The sequence below is a fragment of the Pelecanus crispus genome, chromosome 7, assembly GCF_030463565.1.
Source record: "Pelecanus crispus isolate bPelCri1 chromosome 7, bPelCri1.pri, whole genome shotgun sequence".
NCBI classification, from domain to species: domain Eukaryota; kingdom Metazoa; phylum Chordata; class Aves; order Pelecaniformes; family Pelecanidae; genus Pelecanus; species Pelecanus crispus.
This window is the reverse complement of record NC_134649.1, coordinates 40,297,702-40,319,493: the sequence shown is the minus strand read 5'-3', so window position 1 is coordinate 40,319,493 and position 21,792 is coordinate 40,297,702. Positions and strand designations below refer to the sequence as shown.

General features: G+C 43.4%; 1 protein-coding gene and 1 long non-coding RNA gene across 2 annotated transcripts; one reads left to right on the top strand and one right to left on the bottom strand.

The window, feature by feature from the left end:
* Positions 1-5,506: 5,506 nt before the first annotated feature.
* CCDC51 (coiled-coil domain containing 51) lies at positions 5,507-8,982 on the bottom strand. Its single transcript, XM_075714049.1, has 4 exons — positions 8,725-8,982; positions 8,246-8,592; positions 7,766-7,930; positions 5,507-6,285 (listed from the first exon to the last, which is right to left on the bottom strand). The coding sequence occupies exons 2-4, from the start codon at positions 8,561-8,563 to the stop codon at positions 5,509-5,511; spliced, it is 1,260 nt and encodes a 419-aa protein (XP_075570164.1). The 5' UTR covers positions 8,564-8,592; positions 8,725-8,982; the 3' UTR covers positions 5,507-5,508.
* Positions 8,983-10,857: 1,875 nt separating this feature from the next.
* Positions 10,858-15,896, top strand: LOC104033902 (uncharacterized). Its single transcript, XR_012831201.1, has 4 exons — positions 10,858-10,896; positions 10,967-11,022; positions 13,405-13,492; positions 15,758-15,896. It is a non-coding gene; the product is annotated as an uncharacterized LOC104033902 (long non-coding RNA).
* The last annotated feature ends 5,896 nt before the right edge of the window (positions 15,897-21,792 follow it).

The following is a 21,792-nucleotide window of genomic DNA, read 5'->3' as shown; positions in this document are numbered from 1 at the left end:
AACTGCATTTAGAGCAGTAATTCAGGGACCAACAGAAGGTTGACTACAGCTGCCCTACTTTAAATCTGACTCTGTTCCTTTCAAGTTTTCAGTTTGCCAGAGCATTTAGAAACAGCTTCAAGGTCTTCATTACCCTCATTTAGGCACCTACAGGTTTGCTAGCAGCAGTCTGTGGATGTTTAAAGATCTGCTTTTGAACACGCCTCCCAGACCGCGCGGCCTGAACGCTGCCCAGCATCCCCGAACCCGCGGGAGCAGAGTAAGAGACTCCCTTAGCGCGCACCGATTGGCACAGGTTTACTTTTCTCTCTGCAGAACGCAGCAAAACAAGCTTGGGGTGCTTGCGACGATCCCTTTATCTTGGAGCTCTGTGGCCTAAGCATTTACATATGACGTGTAATGTCACCATGAACAAGTTTTCCAGCATCACAGGGGAGGGCTCCAGCTGCACAGATTGTCACAATCACCTCCACGAAGAGCAAGAATTAGATGTACTTGATGAAGTAGATTACATGCACCAAACTAATACAGAGGGTTGGGTGATCAGCTTATTGAATCAACATAGATGATGTGTTGGGGTTTTTAAAAAACAAGTTCTGAAGCACAGGGAAGTTCCTGAGAGCATATGATATGCCAGTACTTAACTACAACAATCTTTAATGGCCAGCTTGCTTCAGGCAAACTCCCAGAAAGGCCAGTGTAGGCTGCAGCCATTTAAAGGCTTACAACAGAAGTGTGCAAAATTCTATTAAAAACAGCCTTTAAAAAACCTCCTTGCATAGTATTTCAAAATTGGTTGAGAAGTCACCTCATAAATTTGATTCTGAAAAATAATTACTAGGGTGATACTCTTAGGGCATACTTTATTGCAGCTGTGCATACATGCACTCTCCCTCTCTGCTGGTACTTAACACCATGTGGCCCATAGTAAACTATTTTTTAATTTTTTAATGAGCTATTATTTTCTCAGCACACCACTTTCTCATTCTGCTACAACTTGCAGTATAGGACAACCTGCACTAGGATGACTAGGACATCAAATTGCCCATCGACTCTCCCACTTTAATTTAAAAAAAAAAAAAAAAGGCAGTTCTTAGAACAGAAATGTTTGAAAGATCTTGACTAAATCCATCCTGTCCCAGGACAGGATCTGTCTATATCTGTATCAAACCTAGTGATATTTATCTAAACTGTTCTTAAAAACTTCCCATGATGGAAACTCCAAAACCTTGCCGCAACCATAATTACCTGAAGGCTTAATTCTCCTTAAAAATAAAAACTGTCACCCAGCTGTTTTTTTGCTGTATTTAACCCACACCTTCTTAGATTATCCACCATTGCCAAACACCAGAAATCACACTTCTCTGTGTTTTATGAGGAAGGTCAGCAATATAACTTGCTAACAAAAATCTGGCAATAAAAGACAGTTCTAAATATATTATAGACAAACCCAGCATTGTCTCCCTTTCCCTAGCTCACGAACCTCACTCCTACTGCAAATCTCAATCCTGTTTCTGAAGTAAATAGGACATCTCTGCCACTCCTCAGCTCCATGAACAGGGAAGTGTTTGGTTTTAGAAGGTTTTCTGTGAAAGAAACTGTCTTTTCCAAACAGACAGTTACAATGAAATCAACAGGGGCACCTGAAACTTCCAACCAGGTTCTTAGAATGTTGGAACACTCAAAACTCAAGTGTTAATAAATACATACATATATCCTGATTGTGACACCACATACAATTGCTTTTGTCCTGTATTCATAAGCAACATTTGCTATTCCCTTCATGAATGGAAGGAATAGCAACTTTTCTCTTCAGAATGCTCCTACTGTTAGAAGTCTGCAGTGACCTCATGAAAAGTTATTTCCATAGCCACGAGGCTGTTTGCTTTTGAGTTACTAGTGGTTTCTCACGGAGCAGTAAGAACTCAAAATAGCTTAGCATGGGCCAAGCTCAGGCCACTGCCACCCATTTTTCTATAGTTAACGTCTGTCAAAGGGCTTCCTGTTGCTCTTACTAGGTTCCCACTTTAACTTACCTTCTGTGTCTTGACTGACAGTGGAATTAACTTGAATCAGCTCTGGCTTTCTCTGACCTATACACGATGCCTAGGTCAGTCCCTGGCCTCACTAGACCTGTACAAACTATTGCAACCACCATCCCTCCTGGCTGATGAGCGTTTGGGGGACAGGGCTGGCTGAGCCATCCTGCCCAGAGAGGACTCTGCTCACAGAAAGAGCAAGGATTTAGGTATCAAAAGGCCTTAGCAAGCAGAATTTTCTCCTTGAGGAAAGCTTCAGCTGAGAGACATCATTCCAAAAGTGAAACTCAGCTATCTATTATAAACATTGTTAATAATCCATAGGTATGCAACAGAACACTTAAAAAAAACAAAAAAAAACCCAAAAAAACCCCCAAAAAAACCCAAACCCCAAAAAAACCCTAAAATAGCCCAGAGGAGCACAGGCGACAAACTATTCTTTTAGCCATGGCTGAATCATCAGGAAATGTGCACCGAGATGTCAATATGCATTGTGTAAATCAGTGTCGGTACCTCAGATATACCTGAACTAATGTGAGCTCTAAAATAAACACCTCTGTACAGCTGTGCAGGTTTTGTTCAAACTTGTGTATTTGCTGCCTGCGTTACCATGACAAAGACTTAGCGTAAAGCACTGAACAGATTACACGTATAGTCTATGTTAAACATCTTCCTGGATATTGCCTTCAGCTAGCTGAAGGTACAACTGTTACTCTTGCAGCCACATCTTCTGGCTTTGGGATACACATACGGCACAGCACCAAACTACACGTTTAGATCATTGCCACAATGGAGTGATGATTAATCCAGGATTGAGGGAATAGACAAAGCTGCCCTCCTAATTATTATATAGGGAAAAAAACATGTAATTAACTGTGTCTAACTGAAATTATTCTGCTGTCACTTCAGATACAAGGATTTAGCAAGGAAGAGCAGAAATGAGAGAACCACAGTAATCACTTGCGAGTTCTGCCAGCTGTACAATGCTGCACACAGAATCTGTTCCTGAATCTTCAAAACTCCCTACAAAGGATAAGATCCAGCTATTCTCATCTTGATACGTATCACACCATCCAGCTCTTCTCAAGTTTCAGGCTGTGTGTTTCAAACTCTCGTTTATCACAGATTTATTTGCTACTGTTCTCATTGACTGAGTTTTTCTTCCCGTAACTCTAGGTAATGTTAAAGCTACCTACTATCATACCTTTTTTAAATGGGTAGAAAGCAGATCTCTTTAGAAAAATAAACAACCCTTGTTTTTTTATTCTGTTATTTATTGTATACAAGTTTAGCCTGGACCTCTGCTAATTTTTGACACCACCAAGTACAATTCAGTGAGTGTTGCCTCAACTTTCAAGTTTAGCTGCCTAACATGCACCATTTTAAAACCATGCTCATGTATATATAATCCATGCTTTTCAGTGATGCCGAGTATCTAAAATTCAGCCACTTAAATAATAAGGGGGCCTAACTCTATGTAGTTAAACTGAAGGAAAAAAAAAAAAAAAACAAACCAGAACAAAATTCTCAGTGACTAGTGCCGGCAAATTATAAATAGAACCATTGTACTACCCCTTCCCCTTTAATTACACACTTGTCTTTAATCTTCATCAAGCTCCTGCAAGAAGTATAACCTGTAAAAATATTTATGAAATGAGAAAATGAAATATTACAGATTTGAAAAATTGTATTGATCTGTATGTATACTTCTTGACACAGCTAAGTGTATGGGAATTTTTATCCCAGTCCTCAAGCCATCAGATCAAACAGCTTCCCTGACAAATGCTTGTTATTCACTTTACACTCTAAACAATATATAAATCAGCAGTGGTCTTTCCCAAAACCACCTTCTTGCACACTTCATCTCCCTTAAAAGTAGTGAATCATCACAGATCTTTCCTAATATTGTTTATTTATTCAGTCATGTTACAATAGCACCTAATGATACCAAATGAAGTTGGTGCTTCATAGAGCAAATGACCCTGTCCCAAAGATCTTAAAGTCTTAGGAGCTTATAATCAAAACCTCAGACTCTCTTAATAGAATTACTGGGCAGAAGAAACTAGAAAGAGCTGATAGAAAAAAACCCAACATAGCAGAGTGTATACTAAACAGAACTTAGTCATTCTTAAATGCTTACACAAAGGCACGTGTGTAAGCATGAGCTTGTCACTCCTTTGTCTGCAAAGGTTTCATGGAAGAGCTCACAGAGCAGGAGTTCTGCATCTGATTTGCTTATCTGCTACCATCACAGGGAGAAAACTATTTCTTATCACAGCGATACCAACAACTCTGTGTTAGGCCACACACAGATACTGATGTTTAGCTGTTTAGACAAGCATTTTTCCTCAATCAGTCATTCTTCATCCTTCCAGGAAAAACAGGCAGCTGGACCTTTCACTTTTTTCCAAATATTATTTTGGAGTAGTTTGCGTAACACTGTTACCATTAATGTACCAGCTTAAAAGCACCTGCTGTAGAGTAGCATTTCAATTTCCAGACACAACAAAATTGGAAAAAAAAAAAAAAAGGAGAAAGTGCCAATGAGATACTAGTAAGGATAAGAAAGTGATTGCTCCATAGATGATTAGTAAAAATCACAAAATACCTAGGGAATGATGGGTTAAGGAGTCTGTAGAGAAAGGATAATTGGCTTGCATCCGCAGAAGAAACATCATCGTACTTAATACATCTCTGTATCTGAACCCTTTTTCCCTGCCTGTAAGCCTTTAAGGACATGGAGCTATCAGTAACAAATAGCTAAAGCTCCAGAAATGCTTTTGGATACTTCATGATAAACCGTCCTAGGAAAAAGTTACCACATGTAACTTAAATGTATTTTAAATGCATCATCAGGCTGTACAGCCACATTGTATCATGGTAACTTCAATCCTCCTTATTTACATGGCCCTGCTGTTTGTCATACTGCAAGTCACTGCATCTAGAATCTAAAAAAAAAAAAAAAAGAAAAAAAAAAACCCAAAATTTCAGGGCAAATATTTCTACCTGTTTGGTAAAATAACTCCTAATGTTTTGTGTATGGACAAATTGCAAAACTGTCAAGAAATTGGGAGAAAAAGTATAAAGGATTACACATGCAGCATTTAGATCAATGATAGATTAAAAGAATCATTTGAACAGAAAATCACAAATACAGTTCCAGAGTGAAAGTCACTGACTGGCATGATATAGAAGACTAGACAGTAAAAGAGTGAACCAGTGAATGAAATCAACAGATGAAACTATGGAATTTCCTTTACTTGAGGAGTTAAAAACCACAATGCATGACAAAGACTGTTAACATGGAGCCTGCAGCAGTACATGGACTAAGTCTTTACAAGTTTTCCAAACATACAGGAGAAAGCATAACGAGAAACACTAATGCAACTTTATTTGGACCTGTACTCTAAGTATTTAGAGTGCAAGATAACTTTTATTAATCAAGTAAATTGTGGCAATTAATTAGAGATCAGTTCCCTTTAAGTATAATATAGAGTACTGGCAGAGTAATAGCAAACATAGCGCATGTCACCGCAGTGCTGTAAATAGAATTTCTCTTGATTTGTGTTTCCAGTCTCCTCTCGGTATCACACAATTCTAAAATCACATCTCTCACGGCAGAAGCCTGGCCCTTACCCTCCACTGAAGACCGTGGCATCACTCTTTCTGTAGGTCTAGAATGGACTGCAAGTTTAACACTCTGCATCTCAGAAATCATTTGTGCTATACTTTCCTGCAAGCGGTTAAACTGCTGTTGTAAATTCCCTAGACATGAACTGACTTGTTTAATGTAGTTTAGCTGTTCGTTTAAAGGAATTAGAAGAGAATCTATTTTTATGGAGTCATTCCTGTCTTCTCTAGTTAACAAAGCGCCTTCTTTTATTTCCTGTGATGTCCTTGTTTGCAGCACATTTTTCAGGTCTGCTATGACGTCGCTGAGATCCTTCTGCTGTAAATAATGGCTGGAGGCCTGTTCTTTGATGGCTTCTTGCAAATTTATGGGGCCCTTCTGTGCTTCAAGCACCAAGACTTTCAATTCTTGCAGCCTTACTCGATTAACATAGGTGGAACCAAGAACACCTATAATGGCTCCCAGTACAGAACCAATAATAGACCAGTTCTTTGTTTTTTCAGCTCTTGTTCGCTCTTTCTCATGGCTTTCCCTTACAGCTGCAGAGAAGAGAGAGAATTTTTCTCTCTCAGATTCTTCTGCATTTAAATACGCTGCTCGGTACCTCTTCTCTTCCTGCAAGAAATACACTGATTTGAAGGAGAGGGTATAAAATGAGGCTATAAAGTCTACACTACCCGCCCCCCCCCCCCCCCCCCAAACCCCAAACCCCCATGCAGATGAAGGAATGGAAATTAAAACATCCATTAGTCTCAGAAATTTTCCTTTTAATGTGGGATTTTCTTTATTAATCCTACTTAAGTCAATGAGACATCATTTTAAGTCAAAGCTGAGAAATGGAAAAGGTCACCAGGAATTACAGCTGAAGATCCTCTGCACAAGAACCTGTCACATGCTGCTTACAGAAAAGGGGTATGAGTGGGCAAGGTCTTTCTCTCCCCATACTGTACACTTTTTCAGCCCTGCTTACTTCTCCAAACGCTACTTTTACCACACTTCTCCCTTTCAGTTCTAAACCCCTTAAGTGGAAACCAACAATAGGACTGGAAACGATGTCTCGGATAGGTTCATCTCATGAACATACACACTTCTTATTCCTCTGCATTCTCTTTCCTACCCTGCTCACAGACAAACCTCTTCCCTTTCTCCCTGCATCTCCCAGAACTATTCTCATTCTTCCAAGTGTGGATTTCTTTTGTAAGATGGCACCACCACCTTACGGACAGCAGCGACTTGAGTTCTACCTTTCTTCATAGTCATGCAGAGCTCTATTCTTCTTTAAGTCTCAACCACACAGACCTGATCCCTTATTTAGACAACTACAGCTCTCTAGTTCTTTCCTGATGTTCTACCCACTGACCGAGGAGCTCAGTTTAAGCTCAGGCATTGGTACCCACTCCTTGCCTGAGCTTTGCCATAGGTGTACCTGCTTCCAGGCCTGTTCCTTGCTATTCCTGCAGCTTCATCTGGATTTCCTGGATTGACTTTGTCTGCTACCTTGTCTTTATCTCCGATTGATGGACTGTTAATAAACAGGTTCCTGTCTCCAGCCCTACTTGGCTCATCCAGCTGAGGTGCTGTAGGACTGTGTCCTGTTGGTGAGCATACTGCCCTGCCTGTGCTGCGGTCAACCTCAACTTCTTGCTTGCCCTCCCTCACGGAGCAGCCTCGCTCTTGCTGCTCTCTGACAAAAGCTTTACTGAATTGCCTGGCTGTCACAGCCACACAGAAAGCAGCTCAGAGAGTTTTAATTGACTAACAACCAGAAAGAAGCTTCTCTCACCACATGGAAGTTTAATTCACTGAATCCCAGCTTTTTGTTGACTACTCATGTATAGGTCACCACTCAATTCATTTTCTATGCTTGTTATCTTCAGCTTTCTTCTCCAAATTTGATGCTCTATTTCAGCATTAACATATACAGCTTGCACAGCAGATCAAATAATCTATAATAATTAACTAAAACAAGTATCATCAGAAATTGACTCACTGTACTTCAGAACTGAACTGCATCTGCAAAAACAGTCACTAGCGATGGAAGCAAAGCACACAAATTTTCATCGTATTTGCCAGTGCTCAAGTACCAACAAATTACCTGCAGCAACCTGTGTTCCAGAGTAGCCAGTTCTAAATACTGGGTGTCATCCCGAGAGACCCTGTCTAAGCGGTCTCGAATATCCTTCAGTTTAATCTGTTGGGCTTCTACATTTTCACGAGCCTCTCGTACTATCCCTCGAGCTATCATAAAGACATTTTCAGCCTGAGAAGAAAGAGTATGTATTTTAGAGACTTATTACCAGACAGATCTAAATCACTAACTATATGACTCTGGGGGGGGGGGGACAAAAAAAAAAAAAACCAACAAAACAATCCACACTCCATTTCAATCTAAGGGATAAGCTATATTTACTAAAATGCATAGACTAGAACACGTTCATAGTATCTGCACAGACAGTCAAAGCAGAAAAAAAGACACGATTCTCCTTGGAGGCTCTTTTTTTTGCCTCACAGCCAGTTTATACTTCATACAGCTTAACTCATAGTTTTTACATTTCCACATTATCTCCATGTTTACCTCTGTCACTTTTCCCTGAGCCTCTCGAACTTCATTAATTCCAACAAACTCTTCATATCTGTCCCACCAACTCTTGCATGTTGCAGACATTTTTTGAAGAGAGGTTTTTCCCATAACAGTCCCAGCTTCTGTCAGCCGATTAAGAAGACCCATGGCCATTTCTATCGCAGACTTGGCTTCTGGCTTCTTAGGTGCTGATGAGCAGTAAGTCCGCACTATGTGTAAATTCATTTTTGGACTCCACTTTATCAACAAATGGTGATATTGCAGACCACAGGACACCGAGGACACACCTGACTTATATTTCATTGGCCCCATGTCTTGAATTTAACCACTGAACAAAAGTGCTACAAGGATGAATAAGAAAAAGAAAAGTTATTGAAGTATGGCTGATTAATACCTCTTAAAACTACATGTGTACCAAAACCAATAAACTTCAAGAATGGCTAAACCATCACTAGTTTTACACCATTACTTACCTACAGAACTTTCCCCAGTTTTCAACAAAAGGCAGTTCTGCCACAGATTCCTGCTTTTTTCCTGTTAGTAAGTACTCCCATCATGCTTCTTGATTACTAATTTACTCATTGCGTGAATAGTGATCACGTGCAGATCCAGTACCAGCAGGAGTAGCTTCAGAGTAATTTAACGCTTCAGCACAAAAGTGATTGCCATATGAAATTTTGCCTTGTGCTTTCACACTTGAGTTTGATGTACCACATCACAGGTAGTAACAATTCTGTGAAAGAAAAGGAAAAAAGACAGAGAGAGGGGAAAAAAATCTTCATAGGAAGTGGGGCTTGATCATTCCTTTTATCTTACACTCCACAGATACACGAAGTGTGGAAGAATGCAAAGACAAAAACATAAAGGACAGAGAGAAAACACAGAAGTGCTGAACTGAACACAAGTATTCTCATGAGACTGCCTACAAAAGTAAAACATAAGGAAGAGACGCAAGATCAGAAAAATATCAGGTAGTGAACACACAGCTAGGGCTGCATTTTAAAATGAGCTTAAAGTTCTTGCTTACACTGCAAAAGCAGACTGCTAGTTACAGTTTATTGTCTACTGATTTGTTAATAAGATCTTAATCTTCTACTGAGCGCATTCCTCTAGAAACCGTAAACAGGAAAGCTTTCAAATAAGGTTTTATATGAAGTTTGAGTATGACTGTGTTATAATGTAAAAACATGGATTATTGAGAAAGCTTGATAGTTGCTGCACAGGTTTTTTACATTGTTTTAAAACAGTTTTCCGTGCTTGTTTTAGGTGGCTAATGACATCACATATGTGCAAATACGGGCATCTCCACAGGAAAGGATTTTTCCTAAGGGAAGACATTTTTGATCAGCTTTTAGCTGGCTACTGATTCTGAACACCACAGGTTCATTCCCTGTTAAGTATTTCTAACAAATAGACAGCAAACAGCATCGTGAAAATCTTACCAGTTGTTTTATATGCATAATAATATGGTAGATCAAAACCACAAGAACATGGAAATGAAGTAAGTTTGCTCTCCTTCCAGCATCACTCACACATCTTATCGTTACAACACCTACTGCATGTTGCAGACCATGTACTAAAACCTCAGCTCAACTTTGTCCATTCTAGACTGCAAGATTTCCCTCTTTTACTTGCGCTACTGCATGAAGAGTTTTATCAAATATTCAGGCTATTGAGACAGTACAGCAAAAAGAGAAAGTTGAGATTTTTAGAAGAATTTCTATGTAGACAGTTGCAAACAGACTGCAGAGAAAATAATCTCAGTCTGAGCTAATAGGACCTAAGCCAGTTATGAAAGCTTCAGCTGAGATAACATGCCTTGTGCCTCTCTTGCTTCCCCTTGTAAGAGATTGAGTTTCCTCTGCCTGCAGTCATTCACATAAATATTCTTTCAAAAGCTTTACACCCCAGTTGCTACACACACTGGACATCAGTGGCGAGTAAGACTAGTTTTGCGGGTCCTATCTTATTTTACAGCAGTCTCTTTTGTCACTGCCAAAATGTAAAAACAGAATTTTTGACACACCACCGCGCATCCGCAGCTCTACTTCTCACGCTCGAGGGGGGAAAAAGTCTGGTTTTTCCACATGACCTCCTCCTTCCCTGCCGGAGAGGGCCCTTGCACCGCCCCCAGAGCTACGGGACCACGCTCCCGGCACCCTACGGACCAGCACGGCGAGGCCGCTACCGCCTCCAGTAGCCACGCACAGGCCCGGGCAGCAGCACCGGCCTCACCTCGGCCAAAGGAGGCGACCCGCGGGAGGGAGCGGCCCGCCGCGGGGGCTCCCACCGCCGGCCCTCGCCCAGGCCGCGCCCGCCAGCGCCAGGGGCGGCCCGGAGCTCCGTGCGCGGCGGGGGCCGGGCCGAGCCGCTCCTTCCCCACCGGGCAGCCCCGCCGGGAAGAGCTCGCCGGGGCTGCCGGCCCCCTCCGCATCACCCAGCCCGGGCAGCACCTCCTACCTGCCCGGGGACCGGCCCGGCGCCTGAGGCGGAAGCGGCGGCGGAAACGCTACGGCGGCCGCGCGGGGCCAGGCGGAAGCGGCCCCGCGGCGGCGCGAGCCCGCGTGCGCGCGCGCTGGGGCGAGGGGCGGCGCGGCGGAGCGGAGCGGAGCGGAGCGGAGCGGGCACCATGTCGGGCCGAGAGGGTAAGGCCGGGCCCGGGGCCCCCGGCGCCGCCCGCCTCCCCGGGCCTCACTGTCTCCTCTGTCTTTGCAGGCGGCAAGAAGAAGCCGCTGAAGCAGCCGAAGAAGCAGTCGAAGGACCTGGACGAGGTAGGGCGGCGGGCGAGCCCCGGGGGCGGCTGCGGGGGGGCCTGCGGCGCCGGGCCTGCCCCGCTCGGCTCTGGCCTGAGCCGCGGCCCGTGCTTGCGGCGGGGCTGCTGTCGGCGCTCCAGTCACCCCTCCGCTCAGCTTTCCACAGCAATCCGCGTTTTATGAGACGTCACATTTTACGAAGCGTCGTTCTGACGGTGAAGCTCAGGGCCGTGAGGGGCGAAGAGGTGATGCGCTGCCTTCCGCGGCCCCGGTGCTCTGTTGCTGTTGCTGCTGGCGTCCCGCCTGTGTGCATGGCAAAGGCAGCAGTGCTGGCTAACGGCGGAGTCCGGTGCCAGGGAGAAGGCTGGAATGTCCTGGCCAAGGCAGCAGGCTGTCATCTCAGGTCTTAACAAATTAACGCGGTCACACGAGCCTAGGACAGGACACAAAAACCAGTGGATTATCAAGTAATTTAAATAAATTAGGTACTAGTGAATCTCACGTTAGAGATGCTTAAGCGTAAGGGCTCAGCGTAGGGGTGTAAGCTGTTATTTCTGAGGATCGTGGAGGATGGGTGAGGCACCAGTGACTGTAAAAAGGCAAGTATGATGTCTCTTTGAAAAAGGAAAAAAAATATCATCATAGCTTTATTGTTAGAGAAATGGGAGAACCAATTAAATGCTTACAAGGATCCAGGTTAGAATAATGTAAAAATTAATAGCCAGTACAGATTTTAGTACAGCTGTGGCAAACAAAGGAAATTCTGTTCTGTAGCAGGGCAGTGCTCTGTGTGCAAGGAGGAAACCAGTAGATATGAGGTTCTTGACACTAGCTCGTGTAACATTCTCAAATGCAGGGCAGGAACGGGACCTCAAAAGGTGATGGAAGGTGAGCATGCCGCTTGCTGGAATGCTGCACTCTAAAAGCAGTTTCTAACAATTTAGTGTCTGATGGCAAGGAGATAATGAGTGGCATTTTGCAAGGTTTTTGTCTTTGATTGGAGTCTAAGTAGCATTTTGATTAGTACTTTGGTTGGCTGGTTGACTAACTTACTGACAGCACGACTTATTCTCTTTGTAGAAAACAGAAAATTGGAGGGGCCACAGACTGACAGAGGACAAGACTAGTGGTCAAAGTGATCTTAGCAAATTGGAGAAAGATTGAAAAAATGGATTAATTTAATTAAGCATGTATGCTAAGTCCCTTTCTTTGGTAAGAATAACCAACTTGTAAAATACAAGGAGAATGACTCGTTAAACTCCAGGTCCACCTGAAAGGATTTGAGACTTAGATCATATACTGAACATGAACCTGTAAAATCGGGTGTTGCAAAAGAAGAAAATGATACAAGATGTATAAACAAAATCTTGTGTGTCAAACGTGATGTAATAATGTTTCTTTTTCTCTCAGTACTGCAAGCACAAGGGGCAACACATTGCAAGAAAAAAGCCCCACAAAACTGGATAAATATGAGGGATTGATTTACTAAGAAAGAGGAAAGAGACATTAGTCTACAAGAAAAAAAAAAAGTGGAAAACCTGGAGAAACAGAATATTCTGTTCTGTGTGGGGTAGGTAGGGAAAGTAATAGGCTTGCAGTGCAGCAAAGGGGAGCTTTCTTAGAGGAACTTAGAAGAAAGCTTTCCAGTTATAAATGTAGTTGAGCCATGGACTGAATTGGTGAAGAATCTATAGAATCTCAGTTGTCAAGGTCCTCCTGCCAAGTTTAGTTACCCCAAAATCCTGAGTGCCAAGGAAAAAGACTGACATCCCTTTCAGCCTTGATGTCGATGAAGAATTTGTTTCTAAGGGATAGAGTATGTCTGAGCTCTCTTGAATTCTGGAGATCTAGCAGGGATGCTCAACAGCTGGCTTGCCTGTACAGTTTGCCAGCGGTCTCATTAGATTTCTTGGAACTAATACAAATGTAATAATCCCATCAAAAATAGTGACATATGCTTGGAAGGATTTTTTTAAATTAATGCTTTTTTTAGGTAACAGCAACCTTTTTTCCCTAGATCGCATATAATCCAAGTTTTATTGTTAGCACTTGTGTGCTAGGCTGCCAGTATCACTGGTGGCATATTAATGAATGGTTTTAGTGCAAACATTGATTATTCAGAGGGCAGAACGAGATTATGCCATGGGAAATGATACTTTTTTAATTTCAGAAAGATCAAACATAGAAAGTTAAAGTTTAGTCATTGCATTCTGGTACAGCAAAAAAACCCTTTGTCATAGTTCTGCAAGGTTTTGCATATTTAGTAGCCTTCAGCCATCTTGCATCAATTCAGTCAGGTTTTTATTGCTGTTAGAACATTACATTTGTTTCTCATTGCTTGTCAGTTGGTTTTGAATTTTTTGGGGGAGGAGATGTTAACACTGTTGTTCTTTTCTTTAGACAGATCTGGCATTTAAACAAAAGCAGAAGGAGGAGCAAAAGAAACTTGAAGAGATGAAAGCAAAGGCTGCTGGAAAAGGGCCCCTCAGTAAGTGAGGTGCCATACTGGTAGGAAAAATTGAGGGCTTGCTGGCTTCAAAAATGTCATGGTTTTGCTTGACAAACATAAAAAGGCATGTACCTCTAGGTTATTTAACATACACCAGTAAGTTGATGCAAAGTGGAGATGATAAATAATGAATAGAGGCTATTTTTTTTTTCTTTCACTATGCAATTTCACCCCCAACTTACTGCTGCAGGTTCTGATTTAGCAGGTATAACAGTGTGTCTGGCATGCTAACCTACTCCAGCAGGATGGTGCAGAGACATTTCTACTCGTATTTTAACATACCATCCTTTTCTTTCCAGATATATTACATGTAAGCTTTGCCACAGTCCTGAAAGTTTAACAAATCCAGTACTTGTTCTCTTAGAGGATGAATTTCTTCAAGTGCAGCAGATTTCTGGCAGAAAAAAAAAAAAACCCAAACCAACAACCTGTGACTGGAAATTAGTCTGGATTCAACTCTTTTGCCTAAGTGCCTGTAAAGTACGCCATGTCACAGAAGAAAATCTGCAGGGTGCATCTTGATGATGCATCCAGCGTAGTCTTTGTCTCAGATAGGGGTAGTAGGAGACTGTATTAATGTGAGTCTGTGCACTCACCTTGTACTCCTCCAGTGATTGCAGTGATTGGGTTAGGGATGTTAAAAGGGTCTGCCTGTTCCCTCTAGGTGTTTTTGACCTGTGGTCCATTAATGTGACTAATCCCTTCTCCATTCTATGAAGACCATTAAACTTTACGCTTTGCTTCCTATTCTTTAGCAAGCTTTAACGTTTGAAAGATCCTAAAAGGACCTTTCCAGCAATCCCATAGCAACTTAGTTTCACTAACAACCTTTGCTATGCAGTCTTGTCAGATGCTGTTTAAAAATATGAAATCCCCTGGATTCACTTTATCCATAGACTTAATGATACCCTCATAGAGTTGCAGCAGGTCAGTGAGGATTTACCATTTACAGAAGTCCTGTTAACTTTCACAAGACTGTGTTTATCCCTTTGCTTTGTTACAGACTCTGTTATCTCCCCAGAGATCAAGGTCAGACTTGCTGGTCTGTAGCTTCCCAGTTCTTTTTTAGAACCCTTTCTGTATCTGGGAGCCATGCTGGCAGTCTGTGAGTCCTCTGACATAGTGGCTGTTAATGTTAAGTTTCAAATCTTAGCCAGCAGTTCTGCATTTTCACATCAGAGCTTGTCAGCGCTCTTGGAGGGAGTGCCATCCAGTCCTACTGACTTGTGATATTTCTTGTTTATCTCAAATTGATCTAGCTCCCCTGATTTATCGGTGTACAAAAAATGTGCTGGGTGTGGGACTTGGAATGTCTTTGGTGTTACAGACCAACGCGAAGCAATTCACTGAGCCTCTCTTCTGTGTCCTTACCATCCTAAACATGTTCTGTGTAGGGCGCTTCAGCTTACAGATTTCTTCATAGTTCTTTCCTGCCATTATTACTCTGCCTTTTCCTAGACTGAATTTCAGTCATATGGTCCAATGTCCAAAGCAGATAGTGATTATGATGTTATTGGGGGGGGGGGGGGGCTAGACTATTCCCAAGAGCCTCAGCAGCGCAATGGTGTTAGAATCATATTGCAGTGCAAAGTCTGCTGTTGACCATCAGCCCTTGCAGCCTATCTTGCTGTAGCCTTGCTATTTTTTCCTTTCCGCTGGTCATACATGAAACATGCTGTAAAAAACAGCATTTACAAAAAATGCTGCACTTGTTGCCGTGCTAATATGTTTTTTTTTTCTTTCACTCTGCTTTAGTCTCTTCAATAATAAGGACTGCAGAGAACAGATAATTCCAGAGAACTGGAATTCTCATAATTCCAGTACCTGCTTCTGTAGAGTTTTGATCCCAGCTGGGGGCTCTGGTTGCTGTAGGCATACCGATGCTTTTATTCCCCTAGCCTCGAATTTGATTTAACCAGACTATACTCCTGCTGTATAAGAAATAAACAATGGGCGGCATCCATGGAGGAGCAAAGGAATTGTTGAAATATTTAGTTCTGTTGTAGATTTATGGGGCATATTTGGTTCCAGGAGAAACTTGGTTTCTATTGTTAAATAAGTTATTCATTCAGAGTAAAGTATGTGAGATTGCAAACACAGAAGAGTAACACATGCAAAAACAATTCACCAGTGGGGATCTGACTTGTACAGGCAGTCTAGTGGGAGTTTGATTTTATGAGGACCTAAATTTGTAGCTAAGCTTTGTAACAGTTGTCTAACCAGTTGTGTTGTTTCTTTTGGCAGCTAGTGGTGGAATAAAGAAGTCTGGCAAAAAGTAGTTTGATCAAACTGCAGGGTAAGAAGTGATCGAGTTACTCAATGGATCTGCAGACGTCAGAGAGTCACGAAAACTTGCTATTGTTTGGGAAACATTGTACATTTTGTTTAGTCAGAATAAATCTTTTTTGTTAAGATGTAATATTTTCTCTCTTTACCTGTAGGTTTTGTTTTAAAAATGGCATTACTGTTTTATACTGGAAATGAGACTTTCACTGAAGACCACATGTGACCTTATGCAGCCTGAGTGCTTCTGCTGGTTTGGTAGTCATTTGTGAGAATAAATTTCAAGTTCTGCTCTCTTTTGATGATAGGAGTCAGGACCTGAGCATTAAAATCTGCAGAGTTTTAATCTGGAGGCTCAGGTTTAGCCTCAGCTGTCTAAGATGTGGCTATATCAGAATATGCTCTCCTAAGAGCTAGAAATTTTCTCTAAACAAAAGGTTGGGTTATACTCCCTTTGCCAGCAAAGTGGTTACCTTAGGGTCAACCACTATCCAAAATAATATTCCTTTTCATAGTTACTACTTAGGTACGCTGTGGTGCTATGCCATATGGTCCCAGTGGCTGCTGAACATATGCTTGCCTTTGTCCTACAAAAAGTCACCTACACCGTGTTTTCCTGGAACTTCTGCATACTGACAGCATCATGGCTCCTTTAGGCTCACAAGCAGTGCCTTGGGGGAGGGTGGCGAGAAGGGCACAGTGCTTATGGGAGTAGAACTTAATGTTTGAAATTAGTAGCAGTGACAGTACACTGGGTATGGAAACTTCAAGGAAGGAATAGGATGTTCCTGAGGCGGGAGTTAAGGGGGAAAAAATTAACATAGGGTGCTTACTACCTGAGTGGATGGTAATGGTGGCATACGGACTGCTCCCTCTGTCAGGAGGGGCAGCCGGTGGCTGCAAGTGGGGGATCGCTTCTGTAAGCAACGAGGCACTTCGACTGCATGTGTGGGGAGGTGCGTGGTAAATCTGAAGACACATTCTGGGCTCATAAGGAAGAGACTGCGGGTGTTGGTTGTCGGTGCACCAGGTGCTACTCGGAGGGTTTCCCCGTTAAAAAGAGGGGTTTCTAGAGGGCTGGGGGCGTTACCTTCTGAGGGTGACTATTCAGGGCTCGCGCCACTCTTCGTCCCCTTGAAACACGCGGCCCCGTTTCAGCAGGGCGGGCAAGACGGGTGCCCTCGACGCCTGGAAGCGGACGGGGCGGGCCCCGGTGCCGCCAGGGGCGGGGAGCGGCCCCCCGCCGCGGGCCGGAGGCGCGAGCTGCGCCCGGGCTCTGCCGCCCCCCTGCGGCCAGGTCGCGGCGCTGCAGGCGGCAGCCGGGCGCATGCGCACTGCGGCCGCAGGAATTTCCCCCCCCCCCCCCCGCTCGCCCGTACGGCGGGCGGCAGACGCGCGCCTGCGCCCCCCGGCTCACGCCCAGAGGCTGCGGAGACCCTGGCGCATGCGCACTGACCACAGCCCGCACGCGGCGGCCCTCGCTCACGGACATCCCGGTATTGCAGAGGTGCGGCTTGCGCATGCGCACCGCTTCCCTCCGGCCGTCCGCCGCCTGGAGCACGGGTCGCCTCTCCGGAGCTCCCAGAGCGGCGTACAGCCCGTCTTTGCTGCCTCCTGCCCAGCAGTGCCACGGCAGCACGGCTCCCCGGAGCTCCCACAGGGTCGCGGCCGCCGGTGTCCCGGGGCCGCACCAGGCAAAGCCGCCCGCGCCGCGCATGCGCTCTCCTGCCGTGGCGGCCGCGCGGTCTGCGCGCATGCGCCCTGCGCGGAGAGGTTCCCGCCTCACGGCGGGGCGCGAGGGCGGGCGGTCGCCCCTCGGGGCCCCACGGCACTGGGCGGCCTCTCGCCGGCGGCCGGAACAGCGCCAGCGCCCTAAGGGAGACGCTTGTCCGCAGGGCCTCAGCTGGCAGTGCTGGGCTGCCTGTTCCTTAACAGCGAGGAGCCAGGGCCTCTCCAGAGAGAAGAACTTCCTGCACCTTTCCCTCCCGCGGGCGGTGTTCGCTCCTGGCACCGCGCGTGAGGGAGGTGTGCTCCAGCCTCTGGACAAGGTCTTGGAGATGACACATTTTGTCATGGAATTCTTCAAGGATCAAGGTCTTTTGTATTTTTGTGGCACAGCATCCCACCAGCTGTGACGGTGCAAGGGTATATGTTAATAGTTTTCTGAACGCCCTTTGTGCATAAGTTAAATATCCATTTTTGGGGGAGCTGGATCTTCTAGAAGACAGCACGGTGTAATGACATCTTTCTGGTCTAAAACCATGCCTGTATGTTCTTTAAAGCTTTAGGTGAATCAGCTTGGTGTTAATTTGGTGGTTTTGGGGAGAGGGGTAGCCCTCGATGCTATCAGGGAGAGGATCTCTGGTGCTCCTGTATGCTACAGTCTTAAAGTAAGGGAAAAGCGTCCTCGCAAACATCAAGGGAGGACAGGGTAAACAAATGAGGGAGAGATCGCTAGGACAAAAGATTAAACTGTTTAGTTGTAACACACCTATAGCAGATTGGCTCCTTGGTGTCTCTGATGATTTCTTACGAGAGCACTTAAGATACTTTAAAACCTATATGAATAAATTTAGGTGAGTTACACTGGTCCAAGTGAAAAGAGCACCTACAGCAATACAGGATAAGCAATGAATGGTGTTGGCACCTCTGGATAGAGGCTAGCAGCCTCTCTTGAATACTACAAGCAGAAGGATCATTCTCTGAATTCTGGTCACAGCTGCAATTTGAGCTGGAAGGCTGGGTAATTGCAACAGTTACAGTCATCCAACACTTCTGTCAGCAAAAGCCCACGTTACCATAAATTATATATAAGGTGTCAGTCACTTTGCACTTATAGGTCAAAGCATATTAATAATTGAGTGTGGTGGGGGCTGAACATGATCAGGCACCTCTGTGTCTCAAATCATGACAAGAGTTAGTGGCAGGGCTGGCAGAACACCAGCAGAGCAACATCTTGCACTTCCTCTTTAAATGAGGCTAAACTAATTTTAAACTTTCCAGAAGCATAGGAGTTATTTTTCTTCCTTAGAAGCTTACTAAGCATAGTATTTACTTCTCTGACTGTGAAAACGGAACTTTATTTGGTTTAATTAGAGAAAGCAAGCAAAGCACTTTCTTAATTACAAAGTAAACGTCTAGCTAGAACTGATAAATTTCAATTGAATTTTTATGAAAGTTCAAGTTCCTGTGGCCTGCTTGAGGCCATATCTTTGACAGAGGGGTAAATTAATCCAATCATCTGCATGCTAACCAACTCCTGGTACATTTTTACATTTGTTCTTGCCTCTGTTTAACCTATTTAACTACTTAAGATACAAAGTCAGTACCTTGGGTCTTATGGGTCAAGGTTGGACTTCAATTTTAGATGAAATTTCAACACACCAAAAAAAGGAAGAGGAGGGAAGATCTTGGTCCAAGTTTACTACAAGATGGGAGACATTAGGTTCTAGCAGGACTAGATTTTCACATCTCTAGAGCTACTGATAGAACTGGTATCAGGACTGGGCCTCCTGGACAGCCAAGGACTTGGAAAGCCATTCGTATTAAAAATGAGGACAATGTGATCGATACAGTATCTGCCTCTAGCATTACAGAATTGCAGCCAGATACTTTTTACCCCTTCTAGCAGCCTTAGCTGACATGCTAATAGTTCACAGTCAGATCCAGATCCCTGCTGCCCTCCAAGGGGGTGAAAATCAGCCTTTGGTGACACAGAGAAAATTGTAATGGTACTTGTCTGGAGATCAGATTGAGTCCTGCCAGGTAGATAGAGCAGGTGAAGGTTGAAATTCAAGCATGCTTGAATGCTTTTTGCATTTTGGACAAAGATAACTTCTGTATCAGAAAAAATATTCACACAAAGATGTGGGACAAAGCTGCCTTAGATGTGTTGCTCAAGAGCCAGGGACTGCTCCTGGTTCTGTGCAGAACACTGAAGGCAACACGAGCCACCACTGGTACCTCTTGGGGCAGAGCTCTGTTCCAACACATGAAATGCAACCATTGATACAGCGTGCCCACAATTTTGCATGGTCAGAGAATGAAAACAGAAGCTTGCTTTACTTTACTTACATCAGTCATATACTGATGATCTTAGAGATCCTTTGCAACCTTAATGATTCCTAGTTTTTACTTTCATTAAAAAATAATCCATCCGCCAAGCCAGGAAACATGAAATTGCTACTCTACCCTTAATTGGTTTAGTGGTGGAGTTGGTAGTGTTAGGCTAATGGTTGGACTGGATGATCTTAAAGGTCTTTTCCAACCTAAATGATTCTATGATTCTATGACATAACCCAAGTGCACACCCATTTTCTGCTGGTGTCAAAATAGGTAACTTGGATGGGGGTGGTTTAAAATGAGGAGGAAGAGGGAATGGGAGACAACATCCTCTAGATCTGACCAGAACATGAGAGAAATATAACCTTGGTAGCATATCAATAAGCAATTGTTTGCCCCAGGAATTACTAAATGAAATGAATGAGGTTGCCAATCACTGTGAAGCTAACTCAAGGCGGTCTGAGTGAAATAAGAGCGAAATAGACTGAACAGAAATGTGTACTCCGCAGCATGAGAGAATATGTAAAAGCGTTTCAGCCAAAAATCAAGACGAGGGAAGGAGACCAAATGGCAAAGTGACAGATCGCTGCTGTGGGAAAGCTGTTCTCAATAGGCTTTAGTTTAATGTAGACATTGAACTGCCTTCCTGGCCAAGAGTCCTCCTGTGTTTAATATTAGGCTATGGAAATGAAGCTGAACAAGCTGAACACTTTGATCGTATGTTTTTACATAATGCTATGTAATAAATGGCATTTCATTCCTTTGTGCAGCTCCAGCTCAGTGTTAAACTAATGCAAAGACAATGCAGGTCCTAAATCACATATATACATTAAATTACCCACACTCTGAAGGGCATAGAAAAAACAAAGCCCAGAAGGCAGTAGGGAATGAATACATTCTTTATAGGGAAATCCATCAAAGGATATGATTGCCATAATGACTTCAAGTCAAGCTCTAACGTTTTAAAGTACTTTGCCCATGTTTTAGAGCTAGTTCAGCTCCAAGGTAGTCATACCCTACTCTGAACGACTTCCACATACTGATTCATGTGAGGTCTTAAATATGAAACTTCTCTAGCGTGTCAGCCAGCCTGGAGAACTGGGTTTGAACTTCTGCTCTGCCACGGACTTACTTTGTGACCTTGCATAAGACATTTTACATTTTAGTTTTCTTCTTTCTGCAAAATGGGGACAGTGGTATTATCTTACTTCAGAATAATATTCTGAGGCTTAATTAATAAATAATTGTAATGTACTGTGATTCTAGACTGAGAGTGGCTAAGAAATCATGAAGTACACAACCCAAAACATCCTAAAATGCTTCAATGCACTGCCCCGCAAGCTTCAAAACACTCTGGGGACTTTCTGATGCTTTTATGTCCCAGTTGATCCTTCCTCCCACCGCTGCCTTAAACAAACAAAAAAATTAGAAAGAGGGACACAATGTAACACAGAGATACCATGGGCAGTTGGAGCACAGCGCTCCTGGGTCTAACTGGGCATGGACTAGTGATTCCTTTGCAGCTTTAGAAGCTCCGCCAATCTCCATCTTCCATTTCCCTTTTCTCCAAACTGTCATGGTTCCATTTGCACCCCCATCTTCCAAGGGCATTATAGTGATTTCTAAGTTACGACCTTTCAAAGATATAAAATACATGTCAGTTTTTAAAATCTTTTTTTTTCAATTTCTTTCAAACAGCAGAATTGCTCATTCAGTCTGATCTTATTTGTAGGATCCAAAAAACTATAGTATTAAATTGTTTCTTCCTATGAAATTTAAATATGGATTAGCTAAAGCATCTCTGGTCAAAAGGCATTGTTTTTCCAATAGATTTCATAAAATACTTCTAAATGCATTACCTGCTTTAAAAAAGCAGTGTTTCTAAGCTGGAAACCAGTTCTACCCTGCCTCACACATTGAAATTGCCCGTTACA